This window comes from Esox lucius, chromosome 1, assembly GCF_011004845.1.
Source record: "Esox lucius isolate fEsoLuc1 chromosome 1, fEsoLuc1.pri, whole genome shotgun sequence".
Classification (NCBI taxonomy): Eukaryota; Metazoa; Chordata; class Actinopteri; order Esociformes; family Esocidae; genus Esox; species Esox lucius.
Window position 1 is genome coordinate 20,451,234 of NC_047569.1, and position 16,301 is coordinate 20,467,534.

At 46.7% G+C, this 16,301-nt stretch overlaps 1 protein-coding gene across 1 annotated transcript in view; it reads left to right on the plus strand.

Moving 5' to 3' along the window:
• LOC105022380 (mediator of RNA polymerase II transcription subunit 13-like) overlaps positions 1-16,301 on the plus strand; it is a 37,143-nt gene that overhangs the window by 16,702 nt on the left and 4,140 nt on the right. The window contains exons 4-21 of the mRNA XM_010890748.3: positions 5,726-5,871; positions 6,460-6,657; positions 6,794-6,988; positions 7,191-7,350; positions 7,451-7,558; positions 8,331-9,029; positions 9,212-9,428; positions 9,577-9,607; positions 9,726-9,847; positions 10,036-10,129; positions 10,240-10,448; positions 10,545-10,744; positions 10,844-11,736; positions 11,864-12,031; positions 14,691-14,914; positions 15,026-15,221; positions 15,412-15,802; positions 15,985-16,201. Coding sequence (XP_010889050.1) covers positions 5,726-5,871; positions 6,460-6,657; positions 6,794-6,988; positions 7,191-7,350; positions 7,451-7,558; positions 8,331-9,029; positions 9,212-9,428; positions 9,577-9,607; positions 9,726-9,847; positions 10,036-10,129; positions 10,240-10,448; positions 10,545-10,744; positions 10,844-11,736; positions 11,864-12,031; positions 14,691-14,914; positions 15,026-15,221; positions 15,412-15,802; positions 15,985-16,201 — 4,468 coding nt within the window. The remainder of the gene's footprint in view (positions 1-5,725; positions 5,872-6,459; positions 6,658-6,793; positions 6,989-7,190; positions 7,351-7,450; positions 7,559-8,330; positions 9,030-9,211; positions 9,429-9,576; positions 9,608-9,725; positions 9,848-10,035; positions 10,130-10,239; positions 10,449-10,544; positions 10,745-10,843; positions 11,737-11,863; positions 12,032-14,690; positions 14,915-15,025; positions 15,222-15,411; positions 15,803-15,984; positions 16,202-16,301) is intronic.

Sequence of the window (16,301 nt, forward strand, 5' to 3'; positions counted from 1 at the left end):
TCCTGGGCTGCTTCTTCGTTGTCTTTAATTAGCCATTAAATATTTTAGTGAATGCGGGAGTTTTGTGGGTTTGTGCTGCTCTGCTGGCCTGAACAAATGCTTGGATCTGTACATTTCCTGAAATTCCAAATGACTACTATACTGACATGAACGGCAGTTTTTTTTAGGGAAGCTGTGAAAAGCCTGAACAGGGGAATCTCAGGCTGAACAAGCTGCAGATTGTTTTCATCTGCCTCTGGCTACTGAGAGTAGACGTACTGTGTTCATTCTTTCTGTTTGGCACCCAGAATGTGAGAAGAGTGGAGTGAGGCCGGGATGGCATGAGCATGTTTTGCTCAGCATTTTCCTTAATTCCTTAATTTGTATTACATGGTAGGGTTGTTTTAAGTAGTAGGCCTATATTATCTTCTGTTAAGTTAATATATTGTCTTACTAGCTATATGTTTTTCTGAAGCCTCCTGGTGGGCATTACACTTCATTTCTTATTAATTGTTATTGGTCATACAATAATTCCTTGTTTCCACTGGTGCCAAACGTTGGTGTTTTACCCCGAACTTCAGAATTGTTTCTGTTTTCATTGACGCGGGACAGTGCCAGTCAGCCACTAGGCAATGACCTAGTAGCCTGGCTTTCACTTGGTCCCAAGCCCCGGACTTTAGGACTTAGAGCGGGGGTTTGCAGGTTGACGCATTACATGCTGTGAAAATGCTGCATGTTGTGCTATTCTAATAGCAATGTGTATTATTTGTTTAGTCTTAGGCTTCTTATAATGGCTGTCATCCAATCTAACAAACAGATTCCTGATAAAATAAAGCAACAGTACAGGGAAGCAAAGACTCAAAACGGAAAGAGTTGGAACAACTGAAGGTGGTACGCTGCCATTGACTCAGTAGAAAAACAAAGCACTAAGACTGAGACGTAGCCTGCAGAACCTGTAACTACACAATCACCTCAGAATTCTCTCACATCCTTCAATTAAAGGTAGATAGTTTTGACAAAAATACTTATTAAACTAAATAATGAATACACTGGCTTACAGTTGTGTCACGAGTGTAGGTGGAGAAGGAACCGGTTTCAAGAGTTTGAGGAAGAAACGTGTTTTATCACTCAAGTTCAAATGCCGTTTTAGGCTATTAAAAAAACTGAGCGTTGGCGTTATTGTTTATTTTACTACCAGAAAAATATTGCCTTTTATATTTTTTTTACCTAATTCCCTCCCCATCTGAGCCCCTTCTGAAGTCCTTGGTACCAAACTTATAGTTGAAAAAGGAAAGTTTAGAGCCAACATTAGCATAAATCACCGGTGTAGCCCTGGTAAATATGTCGGTGGCCATCATGGCCAGTGCCAATTAAAATGTACTGGCCTGAATCAAGATCTTACAGTATCATTTCAATAACATGGTATTTTGTCTTTCATTTGGGCACTGCAGTTTAGCCTAGCCTATACATACTGACATACTTTTGAAATTCTAATAATATTTTATATTCTCAACTGTCAGATGGCTCAGCATTTTCTGACTAAATTGACTGTGTGCACTTTTAGATGCTCTGCACTTAAACACTAAAGTCTATGTATCTAACACTAGCCCCTAGACAGTCTTGTCATTTGAGATGTTGGAAAGTGGGCCCCTTAATGGCACAGTGGTATAGTCTACACTACACTCAGCTCCGTCATTGGGTGAACAGTGTTCGAATCTGGCTCTTGGATTAGCCCAAGTGCAGAATAATCTCATTGGCTGGTGTCATCACGCTCTAGTGCATGTATGCTAGTCCCGATAGTGTGGTCCATTTGGCATTTAAGGATTCCGGTTTAGACTCCCTGATTGAGTGAAAAGCATGTAGCAAGCAGCATATTATATTATAATAACCGCACATTGTTTTACTGCTGCAAAAGCTACACCTGTCAATTGAAATGCTCGTATTTAAACAGAACTGTCTATGTATTTCATAAAACCTTTTTAGAAGTGAAATAACTGGGCCCCTGAATGTTGTAAAGTGGGCCCCAGGAAGGCACAGTGGTAGTGTCACTGCCTTGCAGTTGGCTACGTCGTCCTCGTGGATTAACCCGGGTCTCGTGCAATTGACCTGCATTTTTTAGGGTTTGGAAGGGTTACTAATCCAATATGGTTGCCTTGCTTCATCGCGCACACTCAGCTTGTAGTGGGGCATAAGCATTCAGGTCCAGACTACCTGGGTGAGCGAGCAGCCTGATCAGAACGGAAATGGCCCTGGAAGTACTTTGGTATATCTCAACATCGAGTGTCACAGATTAGTCACAAATTGGATAACCAATTGGGCCAAAAACACGAAAGTTAAATGAGACCTGAAATCACTGAATTATTTTAATGGTGCGGGAGAACATAATCGGCCTCCATAACTTCTTTCTGGCAACTCCTTCCATTCAACGTACTGCTTTTGTTATAAATAATAGCCTAAACTTTAATATGTAATCAAGTGTTCCTGTGACAGTTTCTGGACATTCTTTTGCTTCCAATCCACCCTTTATGGACCTTTAGGTCCATGTTCTGACAGAGTAATGGGTTGAATGTTCTACGTAATTACTCTATAAGCCCCGAATTTACATGTAAAATAAGTAACCCATTCTGAAAATATTTCTCTCTATGATGTAGGCAACAATAAGAGCATTTTTCTTTTTGAAAAGAGGAACATGTGCTGCATGAAGTCTTAATTGTTGCCTTATTTACAATTATGTTGAGTATACACAGCTCAAAAAAAGTAAGGGAACACTTAAAACACACATCGGGTCTCAATGAACAAAATATCTTAAAGATCAAAATCATTGAGAATAAAATGAAGTGTTCTGTGGAATCCAAAATCACCAACCTAAGAGAACACCACATGAAGTGTTCAATGGAAACCAAAATTGCCAACCGATTGAGGGCTGCATGCAAACTCACACTGAAAATCAAAGTAAACTGTTGAAATCACAGGCTGTTCTAACTTTGTGTGAATTTAATCACAGCAACTTATGTGACTCAGTCGTGTGTTTGGGCCCCCATGTGCCTGTATGCACTCTCGACAATGTCTGGGCATGCTCCTAATGAGATATGGGATGGTGTCCTGGGGAATCTCCTCCCAGACCTGGATCAGACCATCACTGACCCACCAACAAACCGGTCATGCTGGATGATGTTGCAGGCAACATAACGTTCACCGTGGCACCTCCAGACTCTTTCATGTCTGTTACATGTGCTCATTCTGAACCTGCTCTCATCTGTGAAGAGAACAGGGTGCCAATGGTGGACCTGCCAATGCTGGTGTTCTCTGGCGAATGCCAGTCGAGCTGCATGATGGGCTTCTGAGCACAAGTCCCACTAGAGGATGTCTGGCCTTCATGCAGTCTCTTTCTGACTGTTTGGTCAGAAATGTGCACACAGTTAGCCTGCTGGAGGTATTTTTGGATAGCTCCGACAGTGCTCCTCCAGTTCCTCACACAAAGGAGCAGATACCGATCCTGATGCTAGGTTGATGCCCTTCTACGGCCCTGTCCAGCTTTCGTCATGTAACGGCTTGTCTCCTGGTCTCTCCTCAATGTTCCTGAGACTGTGCTGGGAGACACAACAAACCTTGCGGCGGCACATAAGGATGTGCCATCCTTGAGGAGATGGACTACCTGTGCAACCTGAATGGGCTGCAGGTACCGCCTTATGCAACTAGTTGGGCGAAGGACACTAGCAAACCGCTAAACTAGAGAAGTAATAATCAGGAAGGATAAGGAGAGAGCAATTGTCTGTGGCCAACACCTGCAAAACCATTATCTTTTTGGTAGTTTTCTTGCTGTTGCCGATTCAGGTTTACTATGGGAATAGCAATTTTACGGTTTTGAAAGTCTGTACCACCCACTTCTGCAAATCGATTGACCAGGATAAACTCCTTGTGCACAGGCAATGGCTTTATTAACCGACCAAACGTTCCACAACACCATGCCTTTTAATCCTCCCCATGTTGTCGCTTTCATTTGCACCAAAACAGGTAACATTCATTCAGTTGCTTATGCTTCCTAACTGGACAGATTGATATCCCTGTAGTTTAATCGACTTGGTGTTTTACTGTGATGATTGTGTTCCCTTAAATATTTTGAGCAGTGTATTTTGTATCAATGGGAGCTCTTATACCTGGGAGCCTAACCTTTAAAGAGTATGTTTCTTCACACTATAGACACATTCATCAAAATACATCTTCTTTCAGTATCTTGGCATTTTGATGAAAGAACTGAACCATCCTGTGTACCACCATCCTCTAACTATTCATTTGAGTCGCCTGGACTCTGGTAAACAAGGCTGTCTTTGTGTTTTTGTTTTTTAGTAGCTGGGTCTGCACTGTAGTTTTACACCAACTGTTTCTGCAGGAACAGTTTTAGCCCAGATTTTGGCTGCCCGAGGCACATTTTTGATATGAGACAAAATGTTGTTGCCTGTTTGGACAGTGTGTCTGTCATCAACAAGCATTTAATGTATGTCAGAGACAATACGAGGGCTACCAATTCAAACGTTCCAATATATTTCAAACGTTTGTTTCTATTGACACACTATGTAGGATGATTCATGTTTGAAGGACGGTAAATGCTAGCCAGAGAAGTAAGTAGTAACCTATCAAACTATAGCGGAAGAGTTGACAACTCCAACATTTGCCCCAGTTTGATATCCTTACAGATCTTAAAATATATTGGCTAGATGTTTTAACTCTATGCTCAGTGTTATTGTCTGACCCCCCTCTTTGTGCCTCAGTTGTATTGATAGTGTGCACACCACAGTTGGTGAAACTGACACATAACAGGGAAATTTTTTAAGATGGGGCACAGCGATGTTACGGTTTTGAAACTCGTTCTGTACTACCCACTTCTGCAAATCGATTGACCAGGATAAACTCCTTGCGCACAGGCGATAGCTTTATCCACTGACCGAATGTGTTCCACAACACCATGCCTTTAATCATCCCCATGTACACCCCAAGGTCCTAACATTTGGAATTCTCTCATTTTCATTTCCAAACTCACCTTGATAACAGCCTCATGCAGTTAATTGTCTGAAATAGGCCTATACTGTCAGGTCAAGAACAACAGACCTCCCTGAAACCAATTATTATTTTTTTGCTCACTCCTGTTATTTTAGCCTTTCACCTGTTAATCAACATGGGAATGAATACGAATTTTTCATGTATTCCTTTTCGAATTTGGAGATCTTATGACATATTTGCTGAAGATATGCAATAAAAATGAAACTATGTTGACATACATCCATTATCCCATTGACAGTAACTCAGATGAGCACATTTTTTTCATTTCTTTAGTATAGACTTCTTGTAATTTAAGAGATCAGCTAGATTCCTGCCATAAGTGGTTTGTATGGTTGATGTAAATGTTTTTTGGTTTATTGTCCTGCTCTACTTATGGTGATAACTCATTGTTTTCATCTCTGTGGGCTCTACAATTGCTGCAGCTACAGAACACCCTATACCATAGGCAATTACATATAGTAGTGTTAAATATAAACAAAAAACTACGAGCTTTGATTTGAGCACAACCATGCATTTCTAACTTTCTTCCCAGGCTGCAAAAGTGTAACAAAGGTACTTGGAAATGTTCATAATGCGGACATCTGGACAACAGTTTTGAAGTCAAAATGCCCTGTGGGTTCATTGTTAGACCCATAGGATCATAAAATACACGGCATCAGTCTCATATTTCTTTTAATCTTCTCTGCAGTGAGCATCTGTCGTGTGCGTTCACCTTCTTCTTGCACGGGGACAGTCACGTGTGCACCAGTGTGGAGATCGCCCAGCATCAGCCTGTCCAGCGGTTGAGTGAAGAGCACCTGAGCTTGGCCCAGCAGAGTGCCTGCCCCTTGCCAGGTGAGTCCTGATGACTGACCCACCATGGGCTTGTCACCCAGCCGTATCCAATTCAGCCAAAGGTTGATCAACAGTTTTATTTACCTGCCATTGTTTAGATAAAAAGACAAAAAGACGCCTAAACTGTATCCGAAAGGTGTTGTTCACACTTTTTTTTTTAATCTATGCCCTTTAGTCAGACCCTTGTTTGAATAAATTAACCATTCGGGGGCCGCTGTTTTTTCATTTCCCACTGACTTACTGGTGAGATGTCCGTGCACACTGGCTGCACTACTCCCCCGCATGGTCCTGTGTTTTAAGATGAGATGAGATGTTAAGGTGCATAGAAAGCAGCAACTTCCTCTGTTGCAATGAGTTCCTTTCTGCACGCGTGCAATCGTTCTCTGCTAATTTAACGGACACGAGCCTCGCTTACTTGCCTGTTTCCTGCGCCTGACCAGATTTGTCCAGGTGCTGAGGTGTGTGCCTCATTGAGTTCATTGTGATTTGGCTTGACTGGACCATTGATTGGGTGAGGATATGGTAAACTATTGGGTCAGACTTTAGAGCCAAGCTCTCACCTCGTTTCCCTCTCGGTCACTTCCGCAGTCATCCTGAGTCCATACGGTCTGAACGGAACGGTCACAGGTCAGTCCTTCAAGATGTCTGACCACCCCACCCAAAAGCTCATTGAGGAGTGGCGGCAGTTTTACCCCATCAGTCCCAGCTCCAAGGACCGACCCGAGGATAAGATGGAGGACGCCGACTGGGAGGATGACTCGCTAGCGGCCGTTGAGGTCCTTGTTGGTACGATTGGGTTTGTCCTTACAGTTTCACCTATGTTCTCTTGCACGTGGATGATGTTGTAAATGCTGAGTGTTTCCTGTTTCGGGTTGTTTTGGATACTGTCCCTGACTAAATGTGTTGTGCCGGTCTGTTCCAGCGGGAGTGCGGATGGTGTACCCTGCCTGTCTGGTATTGGTTCCCCAGTCGGACCTCCCTGCCCTGGCCCCACCGGGTTCAGTCAACCCCTTAGCGGTCCTGTGTGGGAGCCAGCAGGGCCACGGGGCTCACAGGGACCCTGCCATGTCCTCCGTCACCCTCACCCCTCCCACATCCCCGGAGGAGGCCCACACAGGTAGCCTTTGCCTTGAACTAAGGAGTTGATTAGGACTCCACACACGGCTAGTGTGAAAGACTGTGAGCCGCTGTCTGGGTTCAGTGTCTGTCTTTTGAAAGACAGAACGCTGTTGCCTTGAAGGTACATGTGCCTATAAGTCATAACTAATGATTTTGCAGAGTTAATGTATGCACTAATGCCTCTGTCATTTTCCCTGTAGATTCTCAGGCAGCCCAGAGGTGGTTGAAGCTCTGCTCGATAGTGGATGGCTTCAGCTCAAACAGCAGCCGTATCCACAGTGGCAAGATACCCCGCAGGCTGGCTGCCCAGGTGGTGGAGAGTGTGTGGCAGGAGTGCAATACCAACCGGGCCCAGAGCAAGTATGTACATTACCTCACCCCACGGATAAAAACCCTTTTACTTATTTATTGGAGGACAGGCTGCATACTAAGTGCTGAGCTCTGTCTGGTTCTTTTTCAGGAGAAAATTTGCCACTTTGACCAACGGTACCTGTGAAGAGGAGGGAGACAAAACAGGAGTGTGGGATTTTGTGGATTCATCACATAGGACGAACTGTAACTGCTCAAGGTGGTTATTTTAGGCTAACCTCTTTTTCCTGGTGCTGAGCAATTAACCAATCAGTGTTGGTAATTATTTGTTTAAAAAAAAAAAAAGAACTCGTACAAAAAGTTGATTAATCTAGTAGATTCCATGTCAGAGAAATTGTGGCGTGAATGGACTGGGATTTTGGGAGTTAAGGTTTATATGCAGTCTAGTTCTGTGCAGACAAGTTGGTAATGATCTATAGTGACCATAATAAATTGCATACTAAGATAAGGACAGGAGGTTTACTTGGCCCAGTGACGAGCATAGACTAAATAATACAAGAGCAAAACAGAAGGTCGCTCTGCTACTGATTCATAGCTCTACTTAAAAGTAGGCATTGTCTACTTTGAAGTGAACTACTATCATTATATCAGACAGCTTGACCATATGTTTTGAACAGAGAGCATTAGTCAGCTATTTACCACGTGATCTGTACCAACAAGCTAGCCATCTACTAGCATAAATAAATAGATAAGGGGAACACAGAAATAACATTACATTGTTTTAGGACTAGTGGCTGTCTGGCTGCTAATGTAAGTAGTGATGAAATGGTGACTGACTTTAATGAAATGGTCATCAAATATACACTGAATAATATGCTGCTCTGATATGTCATTTAGAGGGGAAAAGGTAATCAAAGAGTAGCTTAGTACTAATGTTTTCTAATGTGTCCTTGGGGATCTGATTAAGTCACACAACGCTTGGAAGATTCAGTAAATTGCTGTTAAAGTATTTTATTTCCTTCTTTACCAAGGCATAAAAACCAGAAGCAACGATCAGGCAGCACCTCAGGACATCCCCCATTGGTGGGCCAGCCTCCACAGCCACCCCCCAAACACAAGTTGGGTGAAAAGCTGGAGAAGGGGGAGAAACAGCAAAAGAGGCCCCAGACACCCTTCCACCACCGCAGCTATGTTTTTGAGGAGCTGGCCATGGAGCCCCAGAACCAGAGGCAGTGTGTGAGAACCCAAGACGAGAGCACCTACCCCAGTCTGCACCATGTGGACACGGCCCCTTCCAAAGCCCCCACATTGCACACCCATGGGCCCTCCCAAGACCTTGCTGGCTCCCCCCAGCCGCCGCCTCTAAGTCCTCACCCCTGCGAGGGTGGGGAGGAAGACCCCGGAGCGATGAAGAGCTCGTCCACGCCCATCCACCAACACTTCTACCCCACCACTTCCGAGCCCTGCCTTCTTCCCCAGAAGACCTCGTCGGACGAGCCCCACATGGAGCACCTGCCTTTCCCCCCAGCCTACCCTGAGCCCTTGGAACCAACGGTCTATGTGGGTTCAGCCATCAACCCTAATGAAGACTCGGCCCACAACCCCTGGAAGTACTTCAACCTGCCACGCAAGAAGAACTCTGACTTCCTGACCCCACTGCTGCCTGTTGACAAACTACGGGATGACACAGGGGGAGGAGCGTGGCAGGAGAATGTTGTCTCGGTCACAGAGTGAGTACAGTTCTCCCCCTCTTAGTCCATGTGTAATGGTTCACTACAAGCACCACAGCAATGAGGGGCAAGGACAGGCATTTTGTTTCTCCCTGTCAGTGTACTTCCACTTGGAGGGGGATTTGCTGTTCTGCCTAGTTTGACACATTGCTGATGATGAAAGGAACATTGTGTCCTTGCAGGTTGATGTCAGGATCCGGCAGGCATCTGAAGGTGTCTCAGGATCTGGTGAGGACCTATACCCAGAGGAGGAACAGCCACCTGGTGTCCGCCATGGCAGACGAGGAGCAGGATGAGGAACCAGACCCCTATGCTTTTGTGGAGGGAGATGAGGAGTTCTCCTTCACTGACAAGAAGGACAAACCAGGCTCAGAGAGAGAGCCCGGCAAGAGACACAGGGTGGGTACTCCTGTAACAGGGAACGTGACTTCTACCAAAGATATCCCTTTACCCGTTTTTACTAGTGAATGTGGTAGGACCTGTTCTTAGGTTTATTATATAATTTAGTTGATGCCAAAATCATTTACGCTATCTCTTTTTTGTTTAGGGCGATGATGGCAGTGGTTCCTCAACAGATGGTGAGGGGTTTTCTTTTTATAATTTCTGAGAGGGTTGTTTTATTCTCTACTGTTAAAGCTGTCAGCCAGAGTGTGGATACTGAAAGGACCCGCTCCCCCTGTCTGTTTTTGTTTCCAGATGGTCAGGGTGGAGCTGGCAGTAAGCCCGTAGCTTCTACCAGTCTGATCCACGAGACAGACCTAGCCGTGTCCATCAACGACCTGGACAACCTCTTCAACTCAGACGAGGATGAGCTAGCTGTCAGTATAGTTCTCACCTGCCGTGGGGGGACAACATTATATGGGTTTCATGTCCTTTTGTTTATTTCCATATCTTGATGCTTTGGGTTACAATTCTTTGCTAACAGGATATTGTATTAAATCTGTTAAAATATTCTTTGGTCAAAGACTTTTCCAAGTTTTGTATATAAATGAAATGTCACCCACAGCCTGGATCCCGGAGAGCAGGACTTCATGGAGCCGAAGACAAGTTTGGCAGTAAGGAACATAAACCAGCAAATCTGGACCCTCTGTCCTGCATAAGTATGTTCCTGTTGTGCGCTTCATTCTGTATAGTTTCTCTAGAGCATAGCTGTATTCCACATGACTGTGACAGTCAGTGGGCTGATTCCTCCTCTTTCCCCCGTACCCAGGCGCCGCAGACCTGCACAAGATGTTCCCCACCCCGCCGTCCCTGGAGCAGCACATCATGGGCTACTCCCCCATGAACACCGGGGGTAAGGACTACGGCGGCCTGGAGGCGGGGGTGGGCCTCACCCTGCTAGACGGTGGCCATCTCAGCAGCCACTACAAGATGGAGGTAGAAGAAGGCTTCTGCAGTCCCAAGCCCTCTGAGATCAAGGTAACTCGCGGTTTCAGCCCAGTGCTGAGGTCAAGACTTCTGCTCCGGCAAGCCTAAGCTTTACAGCATAGTTTCCTCTTCCTGATCTGCCTCTAGGACTTCTCGTTTGTGTACAAGACGGAGGCGTGCAAGGCGTTTACGGGATGCTCCATGTTTGCTCCGCTGAAGACCCTACCCAGTCAGTGTATGATGCCCATGAAGCTGCCTGAAGACTGTACATACACCCCCAGCTGGACCCTGGGAAAACTGGAGCTCATACCCCCCGTGCCCCCCTTGGGCCTCCTCACCAAAGACGGGTAACCAATTGGAATCATCCACTTCAGTTCTTCATGTTCATACCCATATTCATATCTTGTCTGTGTCTGTGACAGTAGCTGAATGTGTGTGTTTTCCAGGAACATCCCCAGTGTGGAACCAGACTACCAGAGCTATACACCTCAGACCCACACCCCCTTCATGTCCAACAGTGCCCCGCCCAGCAACAGTGGCGCGGGCATCCTGCCGTCCCCAGCCACCCCTCGCTTCTCCGCCCCCACCCCACGCACTCCCCGCACCCCGCGCACGCCGAGAGGGCCCGCCAGCGTCCAGGGATCGCTGAAATACGACAACTCTGACCTGTACTCGCCCGCCTCCACCCCATCCACCTGTAGACCTCTCAGCTCGGTAGAGCCAGCCACGGTGCCCTCCATCCCCGAGGCCCACAGCCTCTACGTCACCCTCATCCTGTCGGAGTCGGTCATGAACCTCTTTAAGGACTGCAACTTCGACAGCTGCTGCGTGTGCGTGTGTAACATGAACATCCGCGGGGCCGACGTGGGGGTGTACCTGAACGACAACGGGGAGGCCCAGTACCCCTGCACCTGCGGCTTCAGCGCCGTGGTCAACCGCCGCTACGGCAGCTCGGCCGGGCTCTTCCTGGAAGACGAGCTGGACGTGGTGGGGCGCGAATCGGATGCGGGCCGAGACTCTGAGAGGCGTTTCGAGGAGCTGCATGCCTCCTCCCTACACAGGACAGGCAACCCCAAGGAGAGGCCCCCAGACGAGCTCATCTTGCTGCTGCAGGACCAGTGCACCAACCCCTTCTCCCCCGTGGCCGGGGTGGAGCACCGCAAGGCTCTGTCCTCGGCCCCGTCTTGCTCCTCCCTCCGCGTTGAGGAGAGGGACTGCTATAACGACTGCTACATGGCTCTGGAGCACGGCCGCCAGTTCATGGACAACATGTCAGGAGGCAAGGTGGACGAGGCTCTCGTTAAGAGTACGTGTCTACACCAATGGCCGAAACGCAAAGGTGAGTCCCACCCCTCCTTAACTGATAACATTTTACGCTTTCCTTTCTCCCCTCTCGTCGTCCTACGTGATACCCAGTCATTAGTTGGACGTATGTTTGTATGACTCTTATCCCTCCCACCCTCCAGTTGCAGATGTGAGCAGGCTGTTCTCCCAGGATGTCCTGCGGGTGCTTCTCTCCCTCCAGCCTGTACTCCAGGATGCCATCCAGAAGAAAAGGAGCGTACGGTCCTGGGGGGTTCAGGGACCGCTCACCTGGCAGCAGTTCCACAAGATGGCCGGCAGGGGATCCTATGGTAAACCGTGTTAATGAGAGCACACAGACCATGATCTGATACAGTCGCAATTATTTGAGCCAGATCGCAAATATTTTTATGATAATGATATTTTTGCACAGTATTTAGTTTCCAATTTGGATAAGGGTGTTTTAGGCCGATGTTAGAGACATCTCAACAAATACCATGCGAATTATGTCCTTTTAAATCAATTTGGATGACTAGCCTTGGGGTGCAGCAGAGTGTTTGACAGTTCTGCGGAAGCTAATGGGCACAGATAAATTACTGAAAGTAATGTTTAAACCAAATTTAGAAATGTTTTGCAATGCAACATTGTCATTTCAGTCGCCTGTTTGTCGTATCAACTCTAATCAACAAAAGAAAAACACACGTGTGTGTAAAATACGTCTGCTAGAATTGGAATTTTGTATTTTCTATTTAGATAATGCCCATTAAAATGCATATATGGAAATTTCTGTCCCAGTGCATATTTAGGCCTACGTTTGTTAATAAAAACCAATCCTTGTACATGTTTAACTGAATCAACAGAGCGTTGAAACACGTAGTGCTGCGTTAAGACCTAGGTTATAGTTTTAGAATGAGCTATTTCAAATGACTAGCCTATAACGTGCAGCCGAGTGAGAGGTGAAATGTTATGTGCAGGAAAATGTAATTTGTGGAGAGCAATCATTAACAACATTGATTTAGTGGTAGTTCTAAAGCCAAACACAACTGCTCAGTGCGCATTTTGGTTTGAAGCCACCTGAAGCAATTATTTGGAGGAGCACGGATTGGTTCCAGGACGGTGGCGGTCAAAAAAGATGAGAACAGTCTCTGGATCCACCATGTGTATTCTTGCACTATAATAGAAGGCCGTCTTAAAACGTACAATATAGACAATTCTATCGTTAATCACAATTGTGTGACAACTGTCTACTTAAAGGTCATAATTGTGACAGCCTGTTGCATTACATTTAGTGTTTCAGTGTACAGTGGGGAGAACATGTATTTGATACACTGCCGATTTTGCAGGTTTTCCCACTTACAAAGCATGTAGAAGTCTGTCATTTTTTTATCATAGGTACTCTTCAACTGTGAGTGATGGAATCTAAAACAAAAATCCAAGCAATCACATTGTATGATTTTTAAGTCATTGATTTGCATTTTATTGCATGACATAAGTATTTAATACATCAGAAAAGCAGAACTTAATATTTGGTACAGAAACCTTTGTTTGCAATTACAGAGATCATACGTTTCCTGTAGTTCTTGACCTGGTTTGCACACACTGCAGCAGGGATTTTGGCCCACTCCTCCATACAGACCTTCTCCAGATCCTTCAGGTTTCGGGGCTGTCGCTGGGCAATACAGACTTTCAGCTCCCTCCAAAGATTTTCTATTGGGTTCAGGTCTGGAGACTGGCTAGGCCACTGCAGGACCTTGAGATGCTTTTTACGGAGCCACTCCTTAGTTGCCCTGGCTGTGTGTTTTGGGTCGTTGTCATGCTGGAAGACCCGGCCACGACCCATCTTCAATGCTCTTACTGAGGGAAGATCTCGCGATACATGGCCTCATCATCCTCCCCTCAATACGGTGCAGTCGTCCTGTCCCCTTTGCAGAAAAGCATCCCCAAAGAATGATGTTTCCACCTCCATGCTTCACGGTTGGGATGGTGTTCTTGGGGTTGTACTCATCCTTCTTCCTCCAAACACGGCGAGTGGAGTTTAGACCAAAAAGCTCTATTTTTATCTCATCAGATCACATGACCTTCTCCCATTCCTCCTCTGGATCATCCAGGTGGTTATTGGCAAACTTCAGACGGCCTGGACATGCGCTAGCTTGAGCAGAGGGACCTTGCGTGCGCTGCAGGATTTTAATCCATGACGGCGTAGTGTGTTACTAATTATTTTCTTTGAGACTGTGGTCCCAGCTCTCTTCAGGTCATTGACCAGGTCCTGCCGTGTAGTTCTGGGCTGATCCCTCACCTTCCTCATGATCATTGATGACCCATAAGGTGATATCTTGCATTGGGCCCCAGACCGAGGGAGATTGACCGTCATCTTGAACTTCTTCCATTTTCTAATAATTGCGCCAACAGTTGTTGCCTTCTCACCAAGCTGCTTGCCTATTGTCCTGTAGCCCATCCCAGCCTTGTGCAAGTCTACAATTTTATCCCTGATGTCCTTACACAACTCTCTGGTCTTGGCCATTGTGGAGAGGTTGGAGTCTGATTGAGTGTGTGGACAGGTGTCTTTTATACAGTTAACGAGTTCAAACAGGTGCAGTTAATACATGTAATGAGTGGAGAACTGGAGAGCTTCTTAAAGGAAAACTAACAGGTCTGTGAGAGCCTGAATTCGTATTGGTTGGTAGGTGATCAAATACCTATGTCATGCAATAAAATGCAAATTAATTATTTAAAAATCATACAATGTGATTTTCTGGATTTTTTTCTCTCATAGTTGAAGTCTACCTATGATAAAAATTACAGACCTCTACACGCTTTGTAAGTAGGAAAAACTGCAGATTTTGCAGGTTATCAAATACTAGTTCGCCACACTGTATATACATTTATTGCCCAGACCTAGTTGTGATTATGTAGACTGAGACAGTTTTTGGTGATGGGACAATACCTACACTTGGCCACCAGTCTGAATGTTTCTCCTGTCTGAACCTTCAGGCACAGATGAGTCCCCAGAGCCACTGCCCATCCCAACCTTCCTGGTGGGCTACGAGTATGACTTTGTGGTGCTGTCGCCCTTTGGCCTGCCTTACTGGGAGAAACTGTTGCTGGACCCCTTCGGCTCCCAGAGGGACGTAGGATATGTAGTTGTCTGTCCAGAGAACGAGGCTCTGCTCCGTGGAGCTAAGAGCTTCTTTAAGGACCTTACAGCCGTGTATGAGGTAAGCCGAAAGGAAACCACACTCAAACACACGTGCACGCGAATACACTCTCACACAGACACACACCCATAGAACACTATAATTGGTATATTTGCCATGTTTTCATTGCAGGCCTGTCGGCTGGGCCAGCACAGACCAATCTGTAAGAATCATGCAGAAGGCATAGTGCTGGTTGGTACGGCCGAGGGGCGGAGCCTGGCAGAGCAGCCACTCAGTGACTGGTTCCTCAAGATGGCCAGCAGCAACGGGAACACTGAAGCGTTCAACAAACTCAAACTCTACGCCCAAGTGTGCCGTCATGACCTGGGTACATCAGAAATGTGTCTTTCTGACATTTTGACCAACACGAGATGGGAAATCTTATTTAGCATTTATTCTTTGGCTCGTTTTATAGCTTGTGCGAATATATTATTTAAAAAAAAAAAAAAGTTAAATTGGATTTGGGCACCTCTTAATGCCGGAAATATTTCACCTCTCTCCTTTGTTTCCTCTGTCAGCTCCGTACCTGGCCGGCCAGTCTTTGGACGGCTCGCTGTTAAACCAGCGCAGCCCCTCCGAGGCCTCCGCCCAGAGCCACAGCTCCACCAGCCCCTCCGAGGCCTCCGCCCAGGCTCACAGCTCCACCACCCCCTCCTCAGGTCCCCAGAGCTCCAGCACTACCAACAGCACCCCACCCTCCTCAACCACCACCACCTCAGGCCCCCAGGCTGCGGGCGGGATGGGGGGTCTAGGGATGCCTTCAGCCAAACCCAGCGCCTACACCCCGTTCGGGACGTCAGGTGTGCCGGGGGGCGTCTCCCAGAACGGGCCCCAGTCGAGTGCACAGAGCGCGGGGGATAACGGCTCCGCCGCCAACCAGCCTCAGGCCAGCACAGAGCCCGTAGAGACGTAGGTCACCCCATTCCCTGGCTTAGTCACGTACTTGTAGTTGACCCGCTTCTCATACCGATCTCTCCCATTGTTAACTGGTCAGAAAGATCGTACTCGGCCTGTTGTATCCCTTTAATCTCCCATATGGATCTTTGAAGCGTAGCCGCTTATATGTATGACTCTAGTGTTTTCCTCTACAGCACGTTGGAGCGAGACAAGGTAGGCGTCCCTACAGATGGCGAATCCCACGCCGTGACGTTCCCCCCGGCCATAGTGGTCTACATCGTGGACCCTTTCAGCTACGAGGACGCCGACAAGGAGACGCACTCCAGTGTGTGGACGCTGGGTCTGCTGCGCTGCTACGTTGAGATGCTCCAGTTCCTGCCGCCTCACATCAGGAACTCTGTGTCCCTGCAGGTAATGGCGTCTGAAGCCAGACTGCAGGCGGTTCGTACTGTTCTTCAGGATCTTTAACCCTGTAGGACGTGTTCATCCGTCTGTTTAAGGTGTCTTCTAT